This window comes from Lethenteron reissneri, chromosome 44 (genome assembly GCF_015708825.2).
Source record: "Lethenteron reissneri isolate LAM-NWPU_2019-01 chromosome 44, ASM1570882v1, whole genome shotgun sequence".
Lineage (NCBI taxonomy): Eukaryota > Metazoa > Chordata > Hyperoartia > Petromyzontiformes > Petromyzontidae > Lethenteron > Lethenteron reissneri.
In genome coordinates, this window is record NC_083822.1 from 13,752,665 (window position 1) to 13,778,067 (window position 25,403).

At 46.9% G+C, this 25,403-nt stretch overlaps 1 protein-coding gene and 1 long non-coding RNA gene across 3 annotated transcripts; one reads left to right on the top strand and one right to left on the bottom strand.

The window, feature by feature from the left end:
• The first annotated feature begins 63 nt into the window (after window positions 1-63).
• Window positions 64-23,962, top strand: LOC133353646 (target of Myb1 membrane trafficking protein-like). 2 transcript variants are annotated; one of them, XM_061570048.1, is made up of 14 exons: window positions 64-261; window positions 5,588-5,672; window positions 7,057-7,141; window positions 7,556-7,705; window positions 8,234-8,338; window positions 9,229-9,360; window positions 10,150-10,281; window positions 11,660-11,793; window positions 12,642-12,767; window positions 15,995-16,058; window positions 18,548-18,604; window positions 19,537-19,596; window positions 20,445-20,481; window positions 22,027-23,962. In XM_061570048.1, exons 1-14 carry the CDS (start codon window positions 201-203, stop codon window positions 22,146-22,148), a joined length of 1,350 nt encoding a protein of 449 aa, XP_061426032.1. In that variant the 5' UTR covers window positions 64-200; the 3' UTR covers window positions 22,149-23,962. The 2 variants fall into 2 exon arrangements, with proteins under 2 accessions (XP_061426032.1, XP_061426033.1); XM_061570049.1 differs by lacking the exons at window positions 64-261; window positions 5,588-5,672; window positions 7,057-7,141 and adding an exon at window positions 7,217-7,404.
• On the bottom strand, window positions 8,409-25,340 carry LOC133353657 (uncharacterized). Its single transcript, XR_009756425.1, has 3 exons — window positions 25,283-25,340; window positions 10,127-10,269; window positions 8,409-8,602 (listed from the first exon to the last, which is right to left on the bottom strand). It is a non-coding gene; the product is annotated as an uncharacterized LOC133353657 (long non-coding RNA).
• Window positions 25,341-25,403: the final 63 nt, after the last annotated feature.

A 25,403-nucleotide genomic window follows, 5' to 3' on the forward strand; every position in this document is an offset into this window, starting at 1 on the left:
TAATCCCCCCGAGCTACCGTGGGCCACTGAGCCCTGCCCCTCATGGGTGACCCAGAGCTGGTGTAGTCGGCAGCTTCGCCATCAGGTCCAGCGGCAGAGTCCACATTAATATCAGCAAGCTCATCGTCAACAGCGACATCAGCAACATCAACAGCAGCAGCAGCAGCATCTACATCAACGGTGGCACCAACACGAGCGGCATGTCTTTCATGGAGGTGCTGATGCCTCGACCACTGAACACGCCTCTCGGACGCCTGATAGGTAAGCGTGCTCACACACACGCACACACCTGTCCAACCATAGCAGCAGTGCAGTCTTCACTGTGGCTCATTGTTCAGCTCACGCCAGCAGCCAGTTGCCACCTCTGAGCTACAGTAAGAAGAATATGTCGCAATTCTAGAAGAGGAGAGCACTACGTGTGAATGCCTTGCCGTGAGTGGTGTGCCAGTGTTATACAAATAACAACAGGCGGCATCAATTCCGTCTACGATCCTGGGAAAACCTGGACCTGTGGTTCCTAACTGCAGCCCATTCTTACTTTCTACCGCACCGAGTGTCCGAGTGCTGTGTTCAGTGGAGTCCTGCCCTTGGGCCAGTCCTCAACGTGGTCTGGGCATCCTCTAGAGTCTAGATTGACTCGTTGAAAGTCAGGCCACCATCAGTCATGGAAAGACAAAGGTGGTTTGGACCGTGTGTGGCACTGGGCACCCCACTCTTTATGATGTGCCAAGCATGCCTCAAGAGATGCTTGCTAACAGCACTTGCCCTGACAACCCATGAGGCAAAACGGGCACCTGTGTCTATGTATATACAATATTCCTGTGAGAAAGAGACACTTGATATGCCATTGTGTTCACACATTTGTGATTCTGGGCCGGAATGTTTATTTTATGAAGCGTTAACCACACCCAGTGATAGGCGATACAGTGCAATATAGAGGAACACTTTGTTGAATGCCCCATTATTTTTTATTATGAAACCGCTGCAGCTAATGGATATTGCGAAGCCAATTGACGTTGATTTAATTGCAATGCCACGCTGTTTAAAGTATTTGGCTGCTGTAAATTTCCACAATATAAGCCACTTCGTTTATCGATCATTTCTGGCCAGGTCGCTTCTGAAAAAGAGCTAAACAGCTCAGTGGGCCTTACCTGGTAAAATAAAAATTGTTTTTAGTTTTGTTTTAGTTGTTTAAGCCGTGTAATACAGCACAGTATAACTGGAAGCTCACCTCACTGACGGCACACGCACCTCCCCTACATGGAGCGCTGGAGAGCCCCACTGAAGGGTATCTTTGGCCTACTCTTCCCACCGCACGACTGTGCTTCACTGGTTTGTACTGCTGGGTGGTGGACAGAGGCGTGAGATTTGAATAAACTCACCCCCATTGTTTCAACGAGAAAAACTCAACACACTCGTCAACAACAACACCGCCTTAAAAGAAAAACGTCAAAGGCGACGTTTCGAGCAATGCCCCTCCTTCATAGCACATTTGTGTGTGGTACTTGTGCTTCACTGCCAATGCAGCAGCGCCAAATACGAGGTCCAGGAGATGTTCGGATCACCTGCTCAGGAGTCCCAGGCCGTGGCTCTCTGTTTCTGGGCTGCGCCTTGGCCACTGTGCAGCCCCAAGCCTCGGGGCGCGTTGCCTTTGCTGATAAGACGATCAGAGTCGTTGGCGCTGTTTAAGTTCGTCTCGAAAACTCACCTCCGTAAAGTGGCCTTCACCCCTTAAGTTCTGGCCGTTTACTCTGCAGGTTCTGTTTATTTCCTGCTTTTCATACACGGTGTGCATTGGTGTGGATCTACGGATGAAATGCGTCACTTTACAAATGTAAAGTGTGCTTTCATGAGTATCACTAAATGGCTGTTTCAACTGCTGAGCCGGGAGGTCGCACGCGTGGCCTCTGCATTGCAAGCCTGGCGCGCTCACCACTCCGTGTCGTCGTGGCGCCAGTGTCCGCATTGCCGACGACGGGCAACGTGGAAGCTCCGCTCCTCGGCAATCATTCATCGTGTGACGGCGCGGAAGCGGATTCAAAGCGAAGCGTTCACGACTGAATCTCTTTATTCGCCGGGGATACTGCGAGCGTCGTGGGCGAGACGTCGTGTTCGCGAGCGCCCATTCATAATTGACGGGCGCGGCTATCGGGTGACACCGCGCACGGGCAGTGGCGCGTTAGCAGCGAGACACGCGTGCGACCTGCAGTCGTTCATCTAGCCCTCGTTGGCCACATCTTTGACTTCTCAAGACGCGTGTCTATCCGAGGGATAATCAAAGAGCCTCTATGTGTATGCATGCAGACGCGCTCCTGCAACAGAACACTGATCTGTTGGCAAAGGAATCGGGGGAGCTCAGGACTTTGTTGTGTGACTTCGCAGACATGTTCAGTGAGGGTCCCTGCGATGCTGGTCGCACGACGCCGATGGAGCACCACATTGATACGGGCGATGCGCCCCCCGCTCGGCAGAACGCCTATAGGATGGGTCCTAGCAAGACGGAGCATGTGCGGCGGGCAGTGCAGGAGATGATGGAGTCTGACATCTTCAAGTCCGTGGGGGGCACCGGTTGTATTGGTTAGGAAATCGGCTGGATCCTTGCGGTTTTGCGTTGACTTCAGGCAGCTGAACAAAGTTACCTTGGCAGACGCCTACCCGCTCCTGCGCATAGATGACTCATTGGATGCGCTCACAGGAGCAAAAACTTTCTCCACACTTGACCTTTTGGTAGGATTCTGGCAGCTACCACTAGATGCCGAATCCAGACCGAAAACGGCTTTCAGAGCGCCTCAAGGCCTCTTTCATTTCATCTGTTTGCCGATGGGTTTACAGACGGCTCCCGCCACTTTCCAGCGATTGATGGAGTTGCAGCGGGCGTCGTGTCTCATCCATCGCGCATTCACCAGTGTCGTCTTCGGTGCAGTCAAGGTTGCATTGCCCACCAAACACCATAGTTCCGTAACACAGCGCGTTGCTGCGCTCTGATTAGTCGAGACTTTACAATACACTATGCTTATTTTATTCATGGCAGTTTTAAATTTGAATACTGTACGGTATAAAATCTAACATTATTTGCAGTATAAATTGTATTTGTTTACAATATGAATGGTAAGTTATGAAGTCTGGGAAACGTATCCTCATAGTGCAAATGTTATTCAACAAACGAATTTTCTATTGATGAACGAAGCTCCAGGAACTCATCTATCTTCTTGGTTCTTTCGGTAAAGTCACGTAGAAGGGAAGTAATAAAATAATAAAAATAAAACATAATAAAATTATTCTCACGACGTTTCGGCCACAACGCAAGCAGCCGTCCTCAGGTGAAAACCAGGTCCGTCGAGGCGACAGAGTCTGAATGAAACAGCACACGAGCTTGGAGCATATATATAAGCTGGGCGCATTGACAAAGGAATTTGCATATCAAGAGGAATTTAGCATATTTATGAGAAATGCAGGAATGTGATTAGTACTGCATATGCATGTGCATTATGCAGAATTAACAGCATCAAAGGGAGCTGCATTTGCTGCTGCTGCTGCAGTTGCTGCTGCTGCAGTTGCTGCTGCTGCAGTTTCTGCTGCTGCTGCAGTTTCTGCTGCTGCTGCATTCTACCCACCCTAATGTGTATCACACTGCTATATATTTACTATACAATTACGACACCATACATTACTCTGCACACTGCACCATGCCAGTGAGTGGAACGCGGTCTGAAAGTCACCGTAAACGTGAACACAATCAGTTAAGATCCGAAATGGTTTATTACGTCCTTCCAATGATTGCTAAGCCAGAATCCATCTTCTCGGTTGAAATTGTCTGTGTTTGTATATGTGGATCGCCTCATGAACGAATCTCTCATGATAGCCAGATGGCTTGCAGAGAACCTCTGTCTTGGAGAAGTCAATGTCATGTGAGCCCACTGAATTGTAAGAGTGATCTGCCACGGCTGAGGTGTTTGTCCTACCGTGTTTCAGGTCTGCCTTATCTACTTTGTATATCGAGGTGAAGAGGAGTCGGAATGTAAACAAACATTCTATTAGCCATCGCGATACGCAACACTCAATAAATATATTTATTATTTTTTCATATTATACCGTAGATGGAAATGTTTTCCTATTTATTTATACATTTCAGTTTTTATGTATTACTTTACTTTTTTCCCCCATTCAAATAATGGTAATACATCCAAAGTTCGTTTAACTGAAACTGCGCATATCAAATATTCGCATATCAAGGCATTACTGTACAGCTGATACAGTGCACTGTGCCTCTTGGTGCTGAGAGAGTGCGGACTAAAGCTCTGCCAACACCAATGAAGGCTTAGCTTGGGATTAATCCCTCGACTGTGGCCCAAGTGGGCCCAGAGGGCACCCTCCCCAGCGGTGAGGGCAACGATGGTAATCTGGAGTTTCCTTCTCTGGTGTGATCGTGCATCTGTGTCAGACGCTTAGAAATAAAGCTCCAATCTGTATCTGCATTTAAAATAAACACCGTTATTGATTCACTGTACCTTACATTACCCTTTGGAACGACGAAACGTGAAATATCATGTAATCATTTAGGAAAAGCTTCTGTTATACACTATTTTTTAATTTTACCAGATAAGGCCCACTGAGCTACAAAGTTATTTTTCAGAAGCGACCTGACCACAAATGACAGCTCAACGAAGTGGCTTTTCAGGTGGAAAATTAACAACAGCCAAATACTCTAAACGCATGATGTTGATTCTTAATGTGGAGGGGAAAACCGGAGTACCTGGAGAAAAACCCACGCGACCACGGGGAGAGACACACGCAAACTCAAAATATACAGCAGCAGCAGGCGTCGTCAGGGTCGGGATCGAACCCATGACCTCGTGACTTTTTTTTTAGGGTCCTGCAGGGAGGTGTTTGTCCCATCCCTCATGAAGAGGCGGTGTTTTTCTTGTCGGAGGGAACTGGAGAAGCTGGAAAAACAATGTCTCTGAGAGTAGAGCACTCCGAGGTCTGCATGGATGAGTTTACAAACCCGCTTGCTATACTGCCACATTCTGGCCAGCTTGCAGCCCAGCGGATTTGGGAGCCTTATAAATAAGTCTGTGTGATTCACCAAGCTTTGCTTCCACAGTTGCCTCAATGTTCAGTTTAATACGGTAATTATTTTGTTATTTACAGATTATATTTTTTTAAACGAGACACTAAAATGTTTCACTGACCTCGCGTTCAAGTTACAGTATCTTGAAATCTCATCTCTCTGTACCCTTAAAGGCACAGCCCTGCAATTCCTTGGTCACGCCACCACTGATAGAAGGGGCTTCCACAAGAGGCCACTCCAGAGTCCTTCGAGAGGATAATGTTCCTAACTCTTCCACGCTGGTCAGACTATTGGAAGAGGTGGACATGCCCACACTTGACCCCATCGCACACGACGTACCGGTCAATTGTGGCCATGTACCCATTGATCCTGCTGAATACCCCCACAAGCCCTACGGCTGCCCCAGGCCACAGCGATCGACGCCAAGCACCGCTGCGGCAAGACCGAATGCCGTGTGCAACGCCGGCAAAGCGATCTTGTGGGTTGTTTGTACGTCCCGTGTGCCGTCGGGAGTAGAGCAGGCAACAGATGGCGGGCTCTTACGCGAAGACTGGAGCATGATCCTGGAGATCTGTGACATCGTCAACGAGACGGAGGATGGGTAAGGCCCTGCAGTGCACACATGGCTTCCACCTTGACCCGCACCGCCCATGTGGCCATGGCTGAGCCCGGCTTCCCTGGGGGTCACCGAGGACACGAGTCGGCAGCTACGTTGGCCAGACCTGGCTTTCTCTTCTTCCTAGCATTTCCCCCACTCATGTGGGGTCTGTGTTCCTGATTGTCTTTACTCATTCCTGTCCTAGGCCATCAACTCCACATTCACCCACCCACAGAGACGCCACAGTGGCGAGATGTTAACTACCTCGCCTGGTATACAGGAGATTGTGGGTTTGATCCCAACCCTGACGCCTCTATATTTGGAGTTTGCGTATCTCTCTCTCCGTGGTCACATGGATTTGTATCCGTTTCCTCCGGTTTTTCCCTCCACATTTAGAATTAACATTTAGGGCATATGACTGATATATATTTCCACCTGATAAGCCACATTGTTGGGCTATCATTTATGGCCAGGTTGCTTCTGAAAATGAGATAGAAAGCTCAATGGGCCTTACCTGGTAAAATAAAATTGTTGATAGTTTTAGTAGTCCTTCACATCCTGGTTAATTACATTGAACCAACTGTTTCTTCTAGGACTGCCTCTCGGTCTTCCACCTGCCATGAAAACAATGGGCAGATTGAACTGGTTTTGCACACACCACATGAGACGTAGATACCAAATACACTGCTGGAGAATAAAAGGCTTCCTCCTGTGTGTGATTGTGGCTGTGAACACCATAAGGAAGACAAAGGCGGCCGGGCGTGGTGCTGGCCACCCACCCCCTCGTGTGCCGTGCTGGCCTTCATAGGTGCTGGCTAACAGCACTTGCCCCAACAGTCTGTTAAGGCTACACAGGGCATCAGAGCCGTCCGTAGAGTACGGCGAATCGGGGCGACCACCCCGGGCCTCGCGCTTTAGGGGCCTTTGCGCTTCGATATCACGGTGTCAGATGTAATACTTCCACTTTATTCATTATAAAGGTTTTTGGGTTAGATCACGTTGTTTATAAATGTGTCGTAACCCTCCACCACCCGACACGGCCAAACAGTAAAAAATGTGTCACATTTACAAAAGACAAATAATTCACTACTAAACGTGACACATTTTTTACTGTTTGGCCGTGTCGGGTGGTAGAGGGTTATAACACATTGATAAATAACGTGATCTAACCCCAAAATCTTTATTATTAATAATATTGGTCGCGAAAGCCTACGTGTTAAACTGACTTCCACTTTAGTTTGAAAGTGTTGGGGGGGGGGGGCACAGCGCGATTTGCCCCGGGGACCCCACACCCCCCCCCATGGAAAGCCCTACTGGGGGGGCTGATCTTTGTTTTCTAGTCTTTGTGGCACGATGAGCAGTGCCCCATGTGCGTGTGCGTGCCCAGCCCCAGGGATGCTCTGCGGGCTCTCAAGAGACGTCTGGGTGGCGGTGCCAACAAGAATACCCGGGAGGTCATGCTCGCGCTCACGGTGCGTCACTGACCCTGGGCCGTCGGCACACATGGCGAGCGCACCATGTGTGGGCAGGGCTGTCCGTAGGGGGTGTGTGGGGCCCGGGGAATAGCTCACCGTGTGGGTCACCCCTGAAGCCTTCAAACTAAACCGGAAGTATTACGTCTGACGCTGTGACGTCGAAGCGCGGGGCCCCCTGAAGCGCGGGACTCGGGACGGTCGCCCCGACTCTCCGTACCCTAGGGACGGCTCTACGAGTGGCCTGCGATCACGCGTGGGAAGTGAGAACTCTGCTTGTAGACTCATGGAAAAAGACCGAACACATGGCACGAATGTCCCTGCAGATTTTGTTAATTTAAATTGTAGACCAGATTTACATCCAATCACAGACCGCCCTTGTATTTGGAACCCGGCACCCGCGTGCTCTGCCAGGTGCTGGAGAGCTGCATGAAGAACTGCGGGCACCGATTCCACGTTCTGGCGGCGAGCCGCGACTTCGTGGAGGGCTCTTTAGTGCGGCTCATCCTGCCCAGGAGCTGCCCAACACCAGCGCTGCGAGCCCGTGTGCTACGTCTCCTGCAGGTGGGCACGGCCAGGGGGGCACTGAGGAGACGCCGAAGATCGGTGCCGAGGCAGTCCTGAAGCAGAAGATTAGTGCTCCGATACAAGAGCAGCAGCAGCAGCCCCGTTTGCAAATAAGATTTGTAACCTTGATCCTTACCCGCCCCTCCCCCGTGTCAATAGTTCAATTTTAATGTGCAATTAAATTGAGGGACTGCGTGTTGTTGCCTTGGTGTGGTGTGGGACTGTTTTTGTTGTTTTACTGCCTTGCCCTAGCTTGCATTTAGTGTTGAAAATTTTGCAGGAATTTATGTACTTATGCAATTGGTACTAATATACTTTCTTTATTTCTAATTATTTTTTTTAAGTAACTTGCTTACCTTTTCTCTACTTTGCACTCCTGTCGTGTATTCTGTGTGGTTTGTTGTTATAACTTACCTACCACCCGCCCCTCCTGGACATCTGTGAAAAAGAGCTTCATAGCTCATCGGATTCCTCCTCCAGTCTAAATACAGATTCTGATTCTGTATGTCTGTGTGTGTCGGTCAGGCATGGGCAGACGCCTTCCGCAGCTCAGCTGACCTGACAGGGGTGGCCCAGGTGTACGAGGCACTGAAGAGGAAAGGCGTGGAGTTCCCTCCTCCCATCGCACAGGTGTCTGCTCCTAGGTCGCTCTCAATGCCAGAGAGTAGAGCAGGGAGAGAGTAAAGCTGGGAGAGAGTAGGGCTGGGAGAGAGTAGAGCAGGGAGAGAGTAGAGCTGGGAGAGAGTAGGGCTGGGAGAGAGTAGGGCTGGGAGAGAGTAGAGCAGGGAGAGAGTAGAGCTGGGAGAGAGTAGGGCTGGGAGAGAGTAGAGCAGGGAGAGAGTAGGGCTGGGAGAGAGTAGGGCTGGGAGAGAGTAGGGCTGGGAGAGAGTAGGGCTGTGAGAGAGTAAAAAACGAAACAATTGTTTTCACCAGCCAGGTAAAGCCCACTAAGCTATATAGCTCTTTTTCAGAAGCGACCTGGCCACAAATGATAGCTCAACAATATCTGCCCCCTGACCAATTAACACTGCCCATACCCTTGCGCTGTGTTTGTAAGAATTTAGCAGCTCTGACCAAATTGACCACGATGCACCTAAAGGTCCCGTGTGTGTGCACACGTACAAAGAAGGAGGAGAATTATCATCGAGAAGAAATGGGAGTGAGGAGGGGTTTTATTATTGCAGTATTTATTTTGGGAGGGCTTAACGAGCCACATGGTGAAGGAACGGAGATGACAGTTCAGTTTGGTCAAAGAGAGAAAATAGATTCCTCACTCGAAAGCGGCAATCCCAGCCAGAGGAGAAGAGGAAAGTCTCGAGGTCTGGGCTCCTGATGTGTTTCGCTTTCCTATACTTTGCACTCTCGTGTTTTTGTATTTTTTCTTGTTGTAACTTTCTGACCCGCCCCTACTGGACATCTGCGAAAAATAGTTTTATAGCTCATCGGATTCCTCCAGTATAAATAAGATCCTGATTCTGATATGCGACGGCGAGATACGCGACACGGTCTGCCATGCACAGGAGACAGAAACCCCAAGCTGGGACGAGACGCTGAGCCAGCCGTGTGGCCCCAGGCCCGACCTCCCAGTGTCGTGGGGCAGCACGGCCGTGCCCAGCGACGGCCTTCAGCCACCGGTGGACGAGACCCGCGCAGTGAGACCCATGCACAACAGCCGCCATTCGCCACAAAGTCACCGTGACATCACCACGGCGCTTGTGCCGGGGGTTAGGTGGACTTTAAGGTCATGTGAAGTGTCAAAGGCTCCCCGACAGGAGGTCACGGGACAGACCCAGGTGTCGTGGGTTGACTGAGATGACTGGCATATACACGTGCACTCACGTGCTACCCACGAGACACATGGCCATGTGAGCCACAGACACACACCATTTCGATTAAGTCCTCCCTGCTTAGCTACATCATGTGCAGAGGAAGCTGCCACAGTGTAATGGTTAGTACACCACCGGGCATGCAATCCAGAGGTGAACGGTTCAATCTCCCGTTGTGGCAGTAGACACAATGAGCTAGTTTCTTACCCGCCACCCAGCCTCTGCCAGCCAATAGTATAAATGGGTATAGTACAATGAACAGGTGGGGTAAAGTGTGGATACTCCCCAGTGTGGAAGAGTAGATTGCATCGAGAACTCAAAGTGGAAGTCCTTCCAGCAGCAGTGGCACGAGCGAGCAATTGCAGGGTTGCACCTTTGCACATGTCCAGTGAAGTGGCACGTATTTATTATGTTGGCGAGTTTTAATGTAATGATGGAACTTTGTGTTGCAGATTCATGCCAGAAAGGCACCACGTGTGTAAGCAAAAGTAATATTCACTCGACTCGATGTGTGCCTACAAACCCGGCGGCTTTTGGGTAAGGGTGGCGGGATCATGCGGCGACGGAGTGGTCGTTGTGCGTATTGCTTCACCTGAACGGTTGCTGTGGCCACAGATTGGGGTGATGCGGGGCCGCCCGCTGATCGTGGCGGCTCAGCGGGCGGCACGCGACCTCATGGCGGCTCTTCGCAGCACGCAGCCCGGAGTCCCGCTAGCTCCTTCCGGCTGGGAGCACCTGCAGGTGGATGTGGGTGGCAGTACGCGTGTGTGCGTCCAAGTGCATGTGTGGGGAGCGGTGGTGTAGCGGTTAGCACTCTGCGCTATGAACCCAGCGGCCAGAGTTCGATTTCCGCTCACGGTCAACAACAGTGGCGATTCTCTGAAGTGGTCCTGGGCTTTCGTGAGGTTGATTCAGCTTCACTTGGTACCTGGTATGGTGTGCAAACATCGCCACTCATGAGACAAAGGCAGCCAGGCATGGTGCCGGACACCCACCCCCTCGTGTGCAGTGCCGGCTTTCACGAGCGCTCGTGAACAGCACTTGCCCCAAAGTCTGTTAAGAATTTCCGGGGATCTTTGTCTTTGTGTGTATGTGATCGGTTTTCTTACATATCCACCTGTCAGCTTCAATGGCAAGTCGTCTCTGTTGAGGGTCCTGAGTACCGCACGTCTTAAACTCACAGGGCAGGGGACAAGTCTCCATGTAGAACGGTCTACATGGGGAGCAAGGTACTCAGATGGTAAATGTTGTGGCTTTGCTCTCTAACACGAATTGGCATGTTCTGTTTACATGACAAACCATACTAATTGACTGTGTCGAGTGGTGGCGGGTTTAACGACACTTTATATTTACGTGATCTAACACAAAAAAACCTGTATTATGGATGATATTGATCACAAAAGCCTACGTGTTAAACAGAACTATCATTGTTGACTATCCACGAATGGTACGGAGATGATGAGCTGAGTATACGTCAAGACATGAGAGTTGGGCGTATGTCGCCCTGCATACACGGTATACATTTATGACATACCAAGTTTCTTGCAGAATTAAAATAAAATTGATACGACAATTGGAACTCAGAAACGTCTTAAAACGTTGTGGTGCCTCTCTCTGCCATGTTTGGCTACTATTTTAAATCCCCCCCCCCCCCCAATTATATTGCAATTATGGTGTCATGTTGCGAGACAAGGACATTTCAGTTTGGAACTCTCACAGTGACCAGTGAACCACCTTGTGTAAGAGAATGGTCCCAGACGATGCCAACACAGAACTCCTTCTTCAGTCTCACTGTCTGCACACGAGGGCCACTCCCTGTATGTGTCATGCGAAGAGTGTTTGTCACACACCAAGCAAACGAGATTTGTTCAATCTCAGCACTGGAATAGGCTGATTTATCATGCAAGCCAAGTGTTTGTTGCAGCCATTGGTGAATGGGCCGAGACTTTCGCTACACTTGAGAACAATATTTAATCACGGTGGCCTGATTGAAACTGGCTCTCGGCCACACTGGTCACTCGCCCACGCAGTCACCTGGCCACCTCTTGCGGTCAACACTGCACGCACCACACCGCACCACCCCGGCCTCGATCGCCGTCTCCACCACCGCATGCCCCCCTCGCAGGCCCTGGCCGCCAGGTGTGGGACATTCCGACGCCGGGTGCACGAGCTGGTGTCGGAGGGCGTGGAGCAGCAGGAGACGGAGCAGCTGCTGGCACTGAACGACGAACTCAACCGCGCGTTGCTGCAGCACGAGAGGTCTGCACGTCCCCTCCACTCGCCCCACACATCCCCTCCGCTCACATGAAAAGGGTTATTTAGGATTCATACAAATGATGCACCGATTGGTTGATGGCCGGTGGTCGAGACTTAATGGTGGAGTAGCTACCGAGAAGGGAACACACTTGGGAAGATGGCCACTGAGGAGATGGAGCAATGGAATCGCTTTGCGTGCAGTTGCTGCGTTATTTGTTGCATAGTAAGACTGTGAGAGATGGCACACAGCTTCGTATGGGTCTTGGGGCCATGATTTAAATGGGACCCTCTGTCCAATACCCCCCCTCTATGTAGCCCGGCACCTGGACCCTTCCAGCCCATGACTCTGATGCAGTTGCAACACTTACACACTCTATGGCTATGCCACTGCATGGAAAGGACCAGTCTCTCCATAAGTCTTGCCACAGATTGTTACTCATTTTATCTATTAATTTTGGGGTGGCGAGATGTTAGTTGCCTCGCCTGGTATGTAAGTGGGAGTAGGCTCGATTCCAACTCTGACACTTGTGTATTTGGAGTTGACATGTTCTCACCGTGGTCGCTTGAATTTTTCTCTAGGTCGTCTGGTTTTTCCCTCCACATTTAGAATCAACGTGTGTTTAGAGTATTTGACTGCTATACATTTACACATGATAAGCCACTTCGTTGAGCTATCATTTATGGCCAGGTCGCTTCTGAAAAAGAGCACTATAGCTCAGTGGGTCTTACCTGGTAAAATAACAAATATTTTAAACGGTTACAAAAATCCTAGGGGGTGATATCTGGACATTGCATACGGACTGCTGGAATTTGTGTTTGAGGGTTCCTGCGATGTATTCTGCTCCACGCAGATACTGCCAGGCACACGTGGGCACCGGGGAGCACTCGTCTGGCACAGCACCGGCAAGTCTTGGTGAATCGGAGCTATCGGTGGCCACAGACGATGGCAACGTTTGTTCAGATGATCTGGCACACAGGTACGTGAAAAACAATTGCATTGCTGTGCCGGAGCCAGGTATCGTCATTCAGACTATGACCAACTTGCTCTTGGTGGCTTCTGGTTTTGTGAGCAATGAGCATGGACAAAAAAGGTATTTACAAGACAAGACCTGTCCAATCATATCTTTACTTATGACCGCATAGGTTTTCAGAATTGTGCTGTTCAACTCTCAGATCCGTTTTTGAGTTGTATGGCATTATGTCGATATTTCTTCAGTTCCTGAAAAAGCTCCCAACATATAGAGCAAAACGACGAACATCGTTCCAAACAACGCATGGCACAATCTAAAAACTCATCAGAGAGCTGTAAGTTCAGCCTGAGATGGCCAATGACCAAATCTCCCTCAGTACCCAAAGTGTGAGAAACTGAACAGTATTGAGCCAGCTTCGTAATTGGATGAGAGACAGCCTGGCTATATCAGGTGTTGTAGGCTTGGACTGCAACTGTGTGGAGCTTTTAGTATTGTCTTTATCTCACGTGTGCGGGGTTTCTCCACGTATTCTGATATCCTCTCATATGCCAAACATTAATTAATTGAATTTGCCAAACATCCCATTTCAGGACTCTCCTGAAAAGGAGTATTGAGCCTCACAAAGGGTATTGGATGCTAACGACAGGCAATATATTAAATCAGTACAAGCAAGTCAAGTAACAGTAGCGCACATTTAAAAGACAAGAACGGTAGTTTATATCCACATGACCCTTTTTGCCGGTATCAAGATTATGAAAAAAGAATAGACTTTAACCTTTCCGGAAGTAACACGGGAGCCATTAAGATATTCAAACACCAAATAGACACCTTTTGCAAGGCGTCAAGTCTGCATTAACCACACATGCTTGTGGGAACTGTTCAACCCGAAGTAATAATTCTTTGATATTTGCATAGCTTTTGTGCTGTTCACCTTTTGGCATTATTCTCTGGTATAACACTGGTGGTGAGACGATGCCATGAGGCTGTGTCTGATGTAGGCCAATCAGTTTAAAATACAATGCATACACATTATCAAAGTACGTTTGTTTGCATATTTTACCACAAGTGTGATATGTGGTTAATGCAGACTTTATACCATTCAATAGGTGTCTATGTGGTGTTTGAAGAGCTTAATACCTCCTGTATTATTGGCAGAAAGGTTAAAGCCTTTAATTTTTTTCAATGGCAGTTTATCTACGGTCTACAATGCCAATACTCTCGTGAAATTCTGTGTTATTAAACAAGGACAGATGCCAGTTATTATGCATTGCAATGTGTCTATGGGACATATTTGTCAATAAATTGAGCTTGCCAATGTGGCAAGCACAGTGTACTTTTAATGTTTACTAGACATCAGAATTCATCTTAGCAGTCAACACACATTGACTGCATTAATTTTATACAAATTAAAAAACCCCAGCAGCCATGTGATTATAAATTCTCCTAAAAAATATAAATTTGGCTAAATATATTTGTAGAAAATAATCAGATAGTTAAACATAAACATAAAATATATTTAAATGGAAAGTGACTTGCATTTCATAAGAATCGCCCTTGCCAGGACCCAACTAAATTCGCGTTGTGTATTTAAAACTGGAACAGTTTGTCTTACATGGGAACTTATTTATATATTACAATATCATGTAGCCATTGCAATGATTATTGCATCAGGGAGAGAGAGAGAGTCTGTCAAAAGGCCCATTGAACCAAGCACACAAGCCAAGCTCCAGACATCTCCATTGACACTGAAGTACAAAAAGTATAGTGACTTTACCGAAAGAACCAAAGAGTAAAAAGTATAGCGTTGGGTTTTTGTGAACTTTACATAATTCCAATCATATCAATTAACTTTACACATTCGAAAGCCTCTTTCTTGGTGGGAAGACAATCAGGAAAGCCTTGCTTCTGTATGTGTTCCAAACACTAATAGTTTTAGTGTTTTACACGTGGGAGGAAACTGGAGATATTTGAGAAAAGATATACATAAAAAAGGAAAGAACCTTTTTAAAAAAATGTGAGAATTATTACACTGAAAAACAAGCTGGCCAATAGTCCTCAAATACTGTACGTAGAAAACCCAAAATATATAACACTGATTCACCAGTGGGGTAAACTGCATCGCCTGGTTTGAATGTTGACATTTTTCTTCAGTCGCAATAATGTTCGCACTTTGCGGACAACCGTGTATGGCTGTGCCATCAGGGTTCATCGCTGAGTTCATCACTTCTTCTCCAACTCTTTGACCCAGGTCACGCCCACTGGCAAATCAACTTTTGTAGCAATCAGGCAGCATTTGGCGGGGAGAGCGTGACACGGGCATGCCACTGGCGTGAGAGGTGCTGCTCCCCCCCGCCCCCATGTCACTGCCACCCACCGCCCGTGCGATACCCCCCCCCCCCCCCCCCCCATGCACACGCCTCCTCCACTACTCCATCCCCACCCACAGCTGCATTAGCGATCAGCCGTCACGGCGAGCCTTCTGATACGTCGTGAGCGAAACCAAAAGACTCGCGTGGTGCGCGCCACTCTGGAGGACGTCCAAACTAGCCGACCGCTGGTTGGACTCGAAGCAGTTTTTGAATTCAAGCACAAAGGAAAGTTGAGCTGATGTTCTTGTGGCACTTTGCATCACCGCAATGGCCCCGAAGAGCGTGAAGGTGCTCATCCCGTTCGTGTTGCTCTGCGTGGTGCTCATTGGCGTTTACTACGCCGTGGAGCTTCTGGTGGCCTCGGCAGTCTCCCTGGAGGAGGGCGACGCTGCCTCGGACATCGGCGGCGACCGGGGTTCGCCTAACGCGACCCTACGGGGAAACCTGACGGCGCCTTCGGAACCCTCTCTGGTCTCGGCAAATGCCAGGACGACCGTCAGGGAGAGCTCCTCTGGCATCTAAAAATAAAGCCACGCCGACTCGACAGTTCGATGGACGATGGACGCGCAAGAAGTTGCTCACGGAGAGCCAGCGATACCCATCGACAAGGGGCACAAAGGCAAACATGTTTTGAAGCAGCTTGCAAATTACTTTTTATGATTTCCCAACCCATGTTGAATTTGCAGAGAAGAAAATGCCAGCATTTCTGCTGTTTGGGCTTTCCAGATGTAACTTTTGTGAAACGTAGCAGGACTTTTAGATTTATTTTTTTATTGGTACCATTTAATGTTTTTTTTCAGTTGACTGCAAGTTCCCAAGTGGCTTGAGTGGAAATTGGCATTTGTTTTTGTCCATGCAATGCAGTCGCGTCACAGAGGACCTACGCATGAGAGTGTATGCAGAGCGTCTGGAGGCTGTGACTGAAGCGGTAAGATCGGGTGATGCTGCCCAGTAAATTTGCACACTACATTTATTTGCTGCTTAATTTATTGCAATGCTATTTATTGGCCTACTTACACCAGGCTTAAATTCTCACAAAATATATTTCGGGTCGCATGTAGGATGGAGTAGGCGTGTGACTCTCAGCCACAGCCATAGCGAAGAGATATTAAAGATGTGGTGTGCCGGGTGTGCTAATAGTGTCTGAGTCACTGACCCAGTTAATATGAACCCCTTTACTTAAATGAAGATTAATTGCATGTGTAATGTAATTTGCATGGCTGTACAATGGAGAAGATGCCATTAATTTTAACTTCGCCAGGTTGACACTGTCTCAATACTCAAATGTCACATAAAGCGGTCTGCGTGCAGATAGATGAACGTTATTGGTGCGGCGAGCACTTCCACACACGAGTGATTTGATGAATATACAATTCAGGGTCACAGTCCATTCAGTAATCGATTCTGTATTTACCATTGAGGTCATTGGCAGCACTTTTAGTGGTTGCAGAAGTGAAGCAAACATATTTTGTACCACATACACGCATTGAAGATAGTGACATCCTATGCACTTATCACGAGCATACGATTTAATATGAATATAATAATTTGATGGCACCTTTACTAAAAATGACGATTTAATATCGATCGAAAATAATTCACGGGCCTTTGTCACTCCACTGCTGGATGAAGGCATCCCCATGCCACGTCGGTGATGGGGGTTGTTGAACACACGTGACCACGCTGGTCAGTGTGGGCCAGTGGACGGGCGCAATGGGCACCAGGACCAGTTCGGATATCACTCGGCACCAATATTAGCGTGGCTGAGATTCACACTCAGGTCGCGGGGCTCACGGCACAGTGTGCGAACCACTGCACCACTGCTCCCTCTGTGAGATTATTGTATTTTCTAGTACTGTACTCTATGTAGGAAAATAATAATCTACTTAGAAAAACAATTCTACAACTGCAACACGAGTTTGTGCAAGTGCCATCTCTATCAGTGTTGACCCAGCGACGACTCGAGACATTTGGTCCGCTCACTGATATCCTACACCTTGAAAACAGCGACGACGTGAGGCAGAGCAGGGGGAGCGGCTCTGAGTTGATGGATAGGATGCATCTGGGACTGGACAGGGGGCTGGGGGATGGGCTCAGCAGGGTGGGTGATTAATAGCAGGAGGGAGAGGGAGGGAGAGAGGGATATTGTGGACATTGAAGGATTCTTGGTTAGTGGAAATGTTTTGGCACTACACCGTCTTGTGCTCTCCGATCAGCTCCGATGCGAATTAATTTGAAACCCATCTGTTGTTGCTGCCCAGTACTCTATGTCCTGCATCTGCTTGCTAAAAAACAACCCGCTTTCGCAAGACCTCTGCAATTCAGCAACATGCCTGCTGCATCGGAGCTGTGGTGACATAGATGTGTGCATGCGTGGGTTTGAGAACAGCCAAATAAGGTTTAAGCATGTTTTTTTTATAAACTAAAAGGGCTGATGGTGTCTAATTGTTTAAGCGTGTTTTTGGTACAAAGACCTTTCAAGATGATTGTTTAGCCAGGTGAGGACTCAAGATCCGGATGAATTTCAGTTGTAACCACACATTCAAAGTTACCTTTATCCTTGCCAAATAAATCATGGTACATCATTTTCAATCGAATGTCTTCAGACATTCAACTGCTTCTCTGCGTCTCTCAATTGCAACCTGTGTCATGTTTGTGACAGCATAATACATGATTTGTTTTACAAGTTATCTAAATAGCTGATGATGATCACATTTTTATGGTGGAAATTTTATCCGACACCATATTTTCTATTATCTGCACCCCGCGTAAATCTGTGGACATATCTGTTACCTATGAACAGATTCTTCCTATTATTTATGTATTTCTAAGAATATGAGAACCCATCCCGAAGTGGTGGCAAATTCCTTCTGCTAACTGCGTTCATCTGCAGACGAGTCCCCAACAAGTGGCCTCCTCACAAGTGCCAAATGATCCCTTTTATCCGCCTCTTTTATCGGATGTAGCTGAGAATTATGCTATTTTCACGTAGCCGCTGATAACTGCATGGCAAACAGGAGTTATTAATTTCCATGTATAATTCAGGTAATAGAATCGACAAATCGGTTCGCCCTTATCACCAACGGATAGAAGGAGTATAACTACACGCGACTCTATACTTGGACACATGGCATCATTCCAGCTACCCAGAAAATATTACTGCACCCGATACCCCACATCCAGTATGCCTCTCGCTAACCTGGAAAATATTTGTTGAGAAATGTATTTCATTATCACGTAAAATTTAGCCGCAGAGTTAAGGTAGTAAACATTAAAAAGTATTTATACCAATTTTATCTGCTGTGCTCAATGACTGATCTACCCTCCTGCATCTGTCTCTGTTTTTTACTGTCTCTGTTTCTCTATATTTGGGCCCTCTCTACCAAATGCATGCTGCTGCACGTGTGACATTGATAGTGGCTTCTTCCTGTGCACTTGGAACCCATAGACATCTGGCTAGCCAGCCAGAACATGGTGAGCCGTCCAGCACAATCACATTTCCATTCGGATTGTTTTTCAATAAACACGTTTAAGAATTAGTCTACTGCCGTTATGTAATGGCCAGCACACTGGACTTCCAATTCATAGGTTGCTAGTTCGATTCGATTTCCCAATGTGGCAGTTGAAATAACGGGGAAACTTTCTTAAATCTCGCAGCCTCTGGCATCAGCGCGAATGGGTGCACCACAGTTAGTCGATCGGAAAGTCGCGTGTGGTGGGTGAGTGTGGTTTAGCCTGCAGGCTGGATTGTGTGAGGAGCTCACAAATCCTTGAAAGATCTAGACAAAGTCCCATCGGTGAGCTCCTCCGGCAGGCAAGGCTGCGTTGGCTGGGTCATGTAGCCCGCATGCCCAGCCACCGCATGCCTAAACAGCGTTTGTTCGGCCGGATCGAGGGGGCTAAACGGGCGCGGCACGGGCTAGAGAAGAGATGGAGTGATGTGGTGTAGGAGGATGTGGAGCTGAGTGGACTTGCCGATGACTGGTACCAGCGGTGTCAAGATCGGCCTCTGTGGAAAAGGCTCGTGAAGGATGCTACTGGGCAGTTGGAGGCAGTCGCCCTCCAACAACAACGGAGGGTGGAGGAGCGATGCTCACAACGGGCGTTCGACACTTCACGTGGCCTTAATGTGCACATAGCCTGGCACAAGCGTCGTGGTGACGTCACCGCCACTTAGTGGCAAATGGCGGTTGTTGTCGTTATTGATCTTCGGTACCCCTATCTCTTACAAGAAGTCTGGCCAGCTTGGAAGAGTAGGTCAAATTCTTTCTGGAGGTACTTTCTATGTCTCCCTCTCGTGGAAGTTTTCTGCCAGTAGAGTATTGGTGTAAGCAAGTAATTGCTATTTTAATACAACGGCTTCAGGGTGTTGCAGTTTAACATGCAAATATTCTTTTGATTTTCAGATTCCTTTGGCACAACCCTCTTTTATGGACGACATTGAAAAGTGGCTGAACTCCGATGTGGTGAGAAATGTGTTGTCTCATTCCCCTACACCTGATGCTGATAAAACGATACATACCAATATAATGCACACAGCAGCCACATAGAATGCTTGTGATTAAATCGGGTCCTCAACTGTAGTGAGTTGATCGTCTCAGTCCGGTCACCAACAAATGCACAAACATGCCACCGCAACAAATTTATCGCAGCCCATATACTCTAAATACATGTTTCTAAATGTGGAGAGAAAAATCGGAGGAAACGGAGAAAATCCATGCGACCACAGGGAGAGAGACACGCCAACTCCAAATAGAGAGGTGTCAGGGTCGGGATCGAATGCACGACCTCCTGTATACCAGGTGAGGTAGTTAACATCTCGCCACCGCGGCACTCCTTGTGCTGCTCTTTGAGACATCTTTGTTTGGTGAAATGATGCTGATCACAATGTCAGAATAAATTCGGGGGAAAAATTATTTTATGAAACAATAAAAACGTGCAGGGGTTCCAATTATAAATTGGAAAAACAAAGCACTTACATTAATACACAATATACAGTGTATATCCTGTTTGTCATGTATTGCATTCAGAATGCACCTCTACAAAAGGTACAATTAAATACATGTATACCATTTAATAATGTTGATTTTCCAAAACTTATTTACCCAAGAAAATATAATTAATTCAAGCAAAAGCAACTTCCTAGAAATCAACTGAAAGTCTTTTGAGTTGCAATTCTTTTCTCCGAATATATATAAAAAACTCACTAAAAGTGAAGTTTCCTTTAAAAATATATAACACATTTTATTTGATGTTCAAATGTACAGTGTAGTATTTATGCAAAATACAAAGTGAATGCCTCTTGACATTTCAGAAAGGAGATGTCGAAGATGAAGGTGATACGACTGAGGGTAAGTTAATGGACGCAAAAAGCTTTAGCTATCAAATTTAATGCAATAGAATGGCCTCTTGTCAGGGATGCAACCAAACGTTGGAATGTTGGGTGTGCTCTTTGTGAATAGTTCCCAGTGATTATTGATGAATGTACAGATAGGATCCAAAGTCTGCCCTCAACTAAAAGAGGCGTTCTAAAGTCCTGCATTATGATTATTAAATCAACACAACTGCTGCCTACCGCCTCCGTTCCGAGCCCCACTGTTTGTGCACTACTGTCTATGTGTTTAAGGCTTACGCCATCTCGACAATGAGAACTTATGACACCTTGTGAAAGGGAGAAAAGACAGATTTAAAAATTCCATTATTTTTGTCCAAAATTCTGTAGGTGTCTCTTAGCCATACCTAAAAATGTGGGGGCATCTGGACACCACACAGTGGCTCTGCCCCTGCCTCTCATGGGCTTAGCTATGCATCAACAGCAATATGGTGCATGTGGCATTTCAGCGGGTGGGCCGACAAGATAATTTCCAGGCTCGTTAGTTGGTCAGTTTATTCAGTTTTTGAGTTAGCTGGCACATTCTTTTTCTCGTGGTCCACTTATAGAGTATTTGGAGCATTTGGCTGTCGTAAATTTCCACACGATAGGGCGCTTCATTGGGCTATCATATGTGGACAGGTCACTTTTGAAAAAGAGCTATAGAGCTCAGTGGGCCTTACTGGGTAATTTTTTTTTCTTTTTCTTTTCTTTTTTCTTTAACCTACCTGACTTTACCAAAAAAACCCAAAGAGTATGGATCCTTGCAGTCACGAAAACTTCAAATCTAGAATAAAAAAAAATTGTTTAGTAGTTTTAGTTTAGTTTACAAAGCAATTAAACAGAATAAAATATAAATATAATTTTGATTTGAAGCTTTCGTGACTGCAGGAATCCATACTCTTTGGTTCTTACGGTAAAGTCACGTAGGTATAAAATAAAATAAATCACGACGTTTCGGGTGCAACACAAGCGTCCGTCATCAGGTGGGAAAGCATGATCTGCTACTGAGGCAGACTGTTTGCCCAAAACGTCGTGATTTATTTAATTTTATACCTACACGACTTTACCGAAAGAACCAAAGAGTATAAATATAATTTTCAAAAGTATAGGTGAAGGTGCTGCCCTGATATGCTTGCTCATTTAAGTGCCAGTGGAAGGCCCTCCACGACAGAGAGCTCTAAAGCCAATCTAGAGGATATTCAATGGCCTTCTGTTCCATGCTGGCCAGACATCTTGGAAGAGGTGGGAATACCCACACTTTACCCCACTGCACATGACCAGTCGATGGACTGGTTTACCCATTTATACTGTTGGGTGGACATAGGTGGTTGGGGATTTACAAAACTTGCCAACAGCTTCAATTGCGGCACCAGGAAAATTCGAATTGGCGACCTCTGGATTGCCGGTGCGCTAACCATCACACCGTGGCAGTATCCAGCACTAAAGACGACAGTAAAGTATGAAACAATCAAAGTGCTGTGCCTCGGAAGCAACACTGACAAGGCGAGTGTTTGCATTGCAGAGTTTGAGCGGTTCCTGGGGCGGCGTGCGCGAGCCGTGAAGAGCGACAGGCCCTCAGGACCCTCCACGCTGCCCATCGGAGATGCCAGGACTCGGCAGCCCCCCAGCCATGACACAAAGTGACACGACAGCCCGGTGCCCCCCAGTGGCGTAGCTATCGAGTGTGCAGGCGGTGTACCTGCATCCCCGGGGCAGATGGGCCCAGTTTTCGAGCCCTGGACAGGAGGAAAATAGGACAGGGGGCCCCTTTTATTTCTTACGCCAGGGCCAAATGTTAACCTCACTACGCCACTGGTGCCACCGCCCACTCTTTTAAATGCAAGAATGTGTTTGTTCTCGGCATGCAATGATTCACTGCATGAGCAATTTCGTTGAATTGTCATGAATCAGGATATTTTGTGTTTTTTCTTGTTCTTCCCATCCCATGTGTCGTCTTCTTAAAATCCTTTATATTAAGTTCACTTGCTTGCTTGCGCGCTTACGACCGTGCAAATCTTTCGGTCGTTTTTTTAACCCACTTCCCGTGATCCAATCGAGCTGACATTTTGCACACAGACTCGTTGTGCGTGACAATTTATTTTCGTGAAAAATTTTTAGCAAAATTTTACACTTTTTAGGAAAAAATTAATTATATTTAATTACCAATTGCTTAATGGTGGCAGGCAATCATCTGACCCATAGGTGGCAGCCATCTCAAGCCAGAGGACGAGAGGACTCTAGCCGCCACACATATAAAGGATTTATAGTGAAAAACTTTATTTTTACGGGTTAATTTTTTTCTGTCCTGTTTGTACAGTTTTTCTTGCCCTTTGCCTAGATTTAACTTGAACAAATACTTCCATATATTTTGTCATCTCTTATACGGACAATTTGATGCATATTATCATGAGCATAACAATTATATTAATCAATGAAGCAATGTATCGTCACATGCCTAGTTAGTGCATTGTGAGTTTTAAAACTACATGCTCATCGTTTCTTCTTTGTCTATATTGGGTTCTATTTTGTGAGTATTAAAGCACTTGTTTTAATATACATACGATGTATAAACAAGATTATCTGCAGCTGGACAGCATTTGTGCTGTGCCAAATGCAGCCTCCAGATATTATCATACCCAGGAGCACACTCAGGTTTTATAGATGTTAACTTTGGCAGAAATTCTGGCCGATAGCCTTTATAGTACCCCAACTGGTTAATTATTGCAGCGTGTAGGCAACAGCCACGACAATTACAGTCAAGTGCTCTCTTACCAATGTTTTAATCTCTTTTACTGTCGACTCATTTTGAACCAAAATATTTCTTTCAAACATTTTTCAAAATGTTTAGAAAGCGCAATGGTTCTCTTTGCAAATGTGGATGCGGTATCGAATCGTCTTAAGAATCAACCCTGCCTACCAAATACATCGGTAGGGTTGGCGAGTTCGCAATGTAACCTCAATCAATGAAGGATCGGGCCGTGCATCATTTAGTTTTGCGCCGAGAAGCTCACAAGCGATGGGCCCTCTCCTGGCATTTGTTTGACGAGTGTAGCCCCAAGGATTCCAGCGAGTGATGCCACTGGTTCAAAGTGCTGAACTGAACCGTCACTGCCAGATTCTGGGAGAGTATTCTGGGGTTTGAAAGAAGAGAGAGCTCCCATGAGGAATTTCTCATTGGGGGAATTTAATTTCTGTGACACCAGAGGTGGTAGCTAGTAGCAGGGTGCAATTTTGGGCTGCCTTGCACGTATTGTGAACTGTGCCGTTTGCTTGTATCGACGACACGGGGTCATAACAAGGTTCTGTTGATTACATAGCTCATAGCTGCAAATAGCAGAGTGGTGTAATATTGTCCTTGAATGTTTGACGTTCATGCAATAAGCTCATAAAAACAAGTCTATAACTGTATTCTGTGTTGGTTTTCAAACAAATAAATTAAAATTGTATATACATGCAAATGCTCTTGTATTTTTATTTGTAACCTTCATTAGACATTCAAAAGTGGTATGATTATTGTATTGCAATATCTACATGCTTAAAATTATCTAGCCACTAAAAGATACGTCCACATATCCTGCAGTGGTTAATGTACTGCATAACTACTGCTGAACGCACGTGATACAGTACTACTGGACATGTGAAAAAAAGCTTCGGAACTTATAGGATTCCTCTTGCAGTCTCAATAACGATTCTGGTGCAATACAGTTTGTTGAGGTCACAACGCAGAATAATAAAGATGATGATGGTGGTGGTGTTTGACGATTTGAAGGGAGAGCGGCCTTTCAGCGAAGTAAAACGTTAAAGACTGGACAGGATGCACGGAGTTTGAGCCAATTCTGACATTTAAAAACCAAACCACGAGGCGGCACTACTTTCACCATGAAGCAATTATTAAAAGCGGATCATTAAATCGCGACCTTCCATGGTGATAGTCATCGAATCACCGTGTGGTTGAATCGTCAAGCATTCACAAGAGCTCGCGAGTTGGAGAGACTGGCATTCGTGAGTAACGTCTTAGAAGGATGAACATGCGACCGTTCTGACAATGTCCCTTCGTGGCACGTAAAGAGCCTTGGGCTAAAGCACGCCTCGCTGTTAGATGCGCGTCCTTGTGAAGGCAGTGACACTGACGAATTGGTTGATTCCTGTCGCTATTATTCTATATTATCGGTGCTTGTCGCTATTATCTATTATTATCTAATAATAGCGACAGCGCTGACGACGGCTGCGGAGTGGAGCAGCCGCAGCGGGTCCAGTGGGTGGCGCGCCACTGACGATTGGCGAGAGAGAGAGTGAGAGAGGCGTTCACGCAGCGTGCACGATCCAGGCCGACGTGTAAGAAGACGTCGTAAACAACGACACTCATGCACACAGCAACACGCTCGCCGACGTCAGTCAATGTGGATCGTCTTTAGTAACAGCCGCAATCAATCCACGGCCGAAGGGACGCCCCGAGTTGCAGACCGTCTCTCACAATCCCAATACAAAATAAATTACAATACATATCGCCATATATACAGAAGGCAAAGTTGTGAATGTGTCTGTCCAAAATGTGTGGCTGCTGACATTTGGTCCACGCCCATTTCAAACTTTATAAACAGTTCAATCTTGAAAAATAATACAAATATCACTATTTTTTTTCTATCTACGTGACTTTCCCGAAAGACCCAAAGAATATGAATTCCTGCAGTCACGAAAGCTTTAAGTCCAGATGTAACATGCAGAGTGCGTGCAGTGCATACTTGTAAATACACAACTCAAGGTAAACAACCTCTGACCTGGCAACGGGGTCGCGCGCCCAACCTCCCCCCCCCTCGGTCACTCCGGACGGAACCCAAGAAACTGAGCCGTGACGTCAAATCAGCCCACCGCGGGCTGCGCTCTGATTGGCCACGGCGC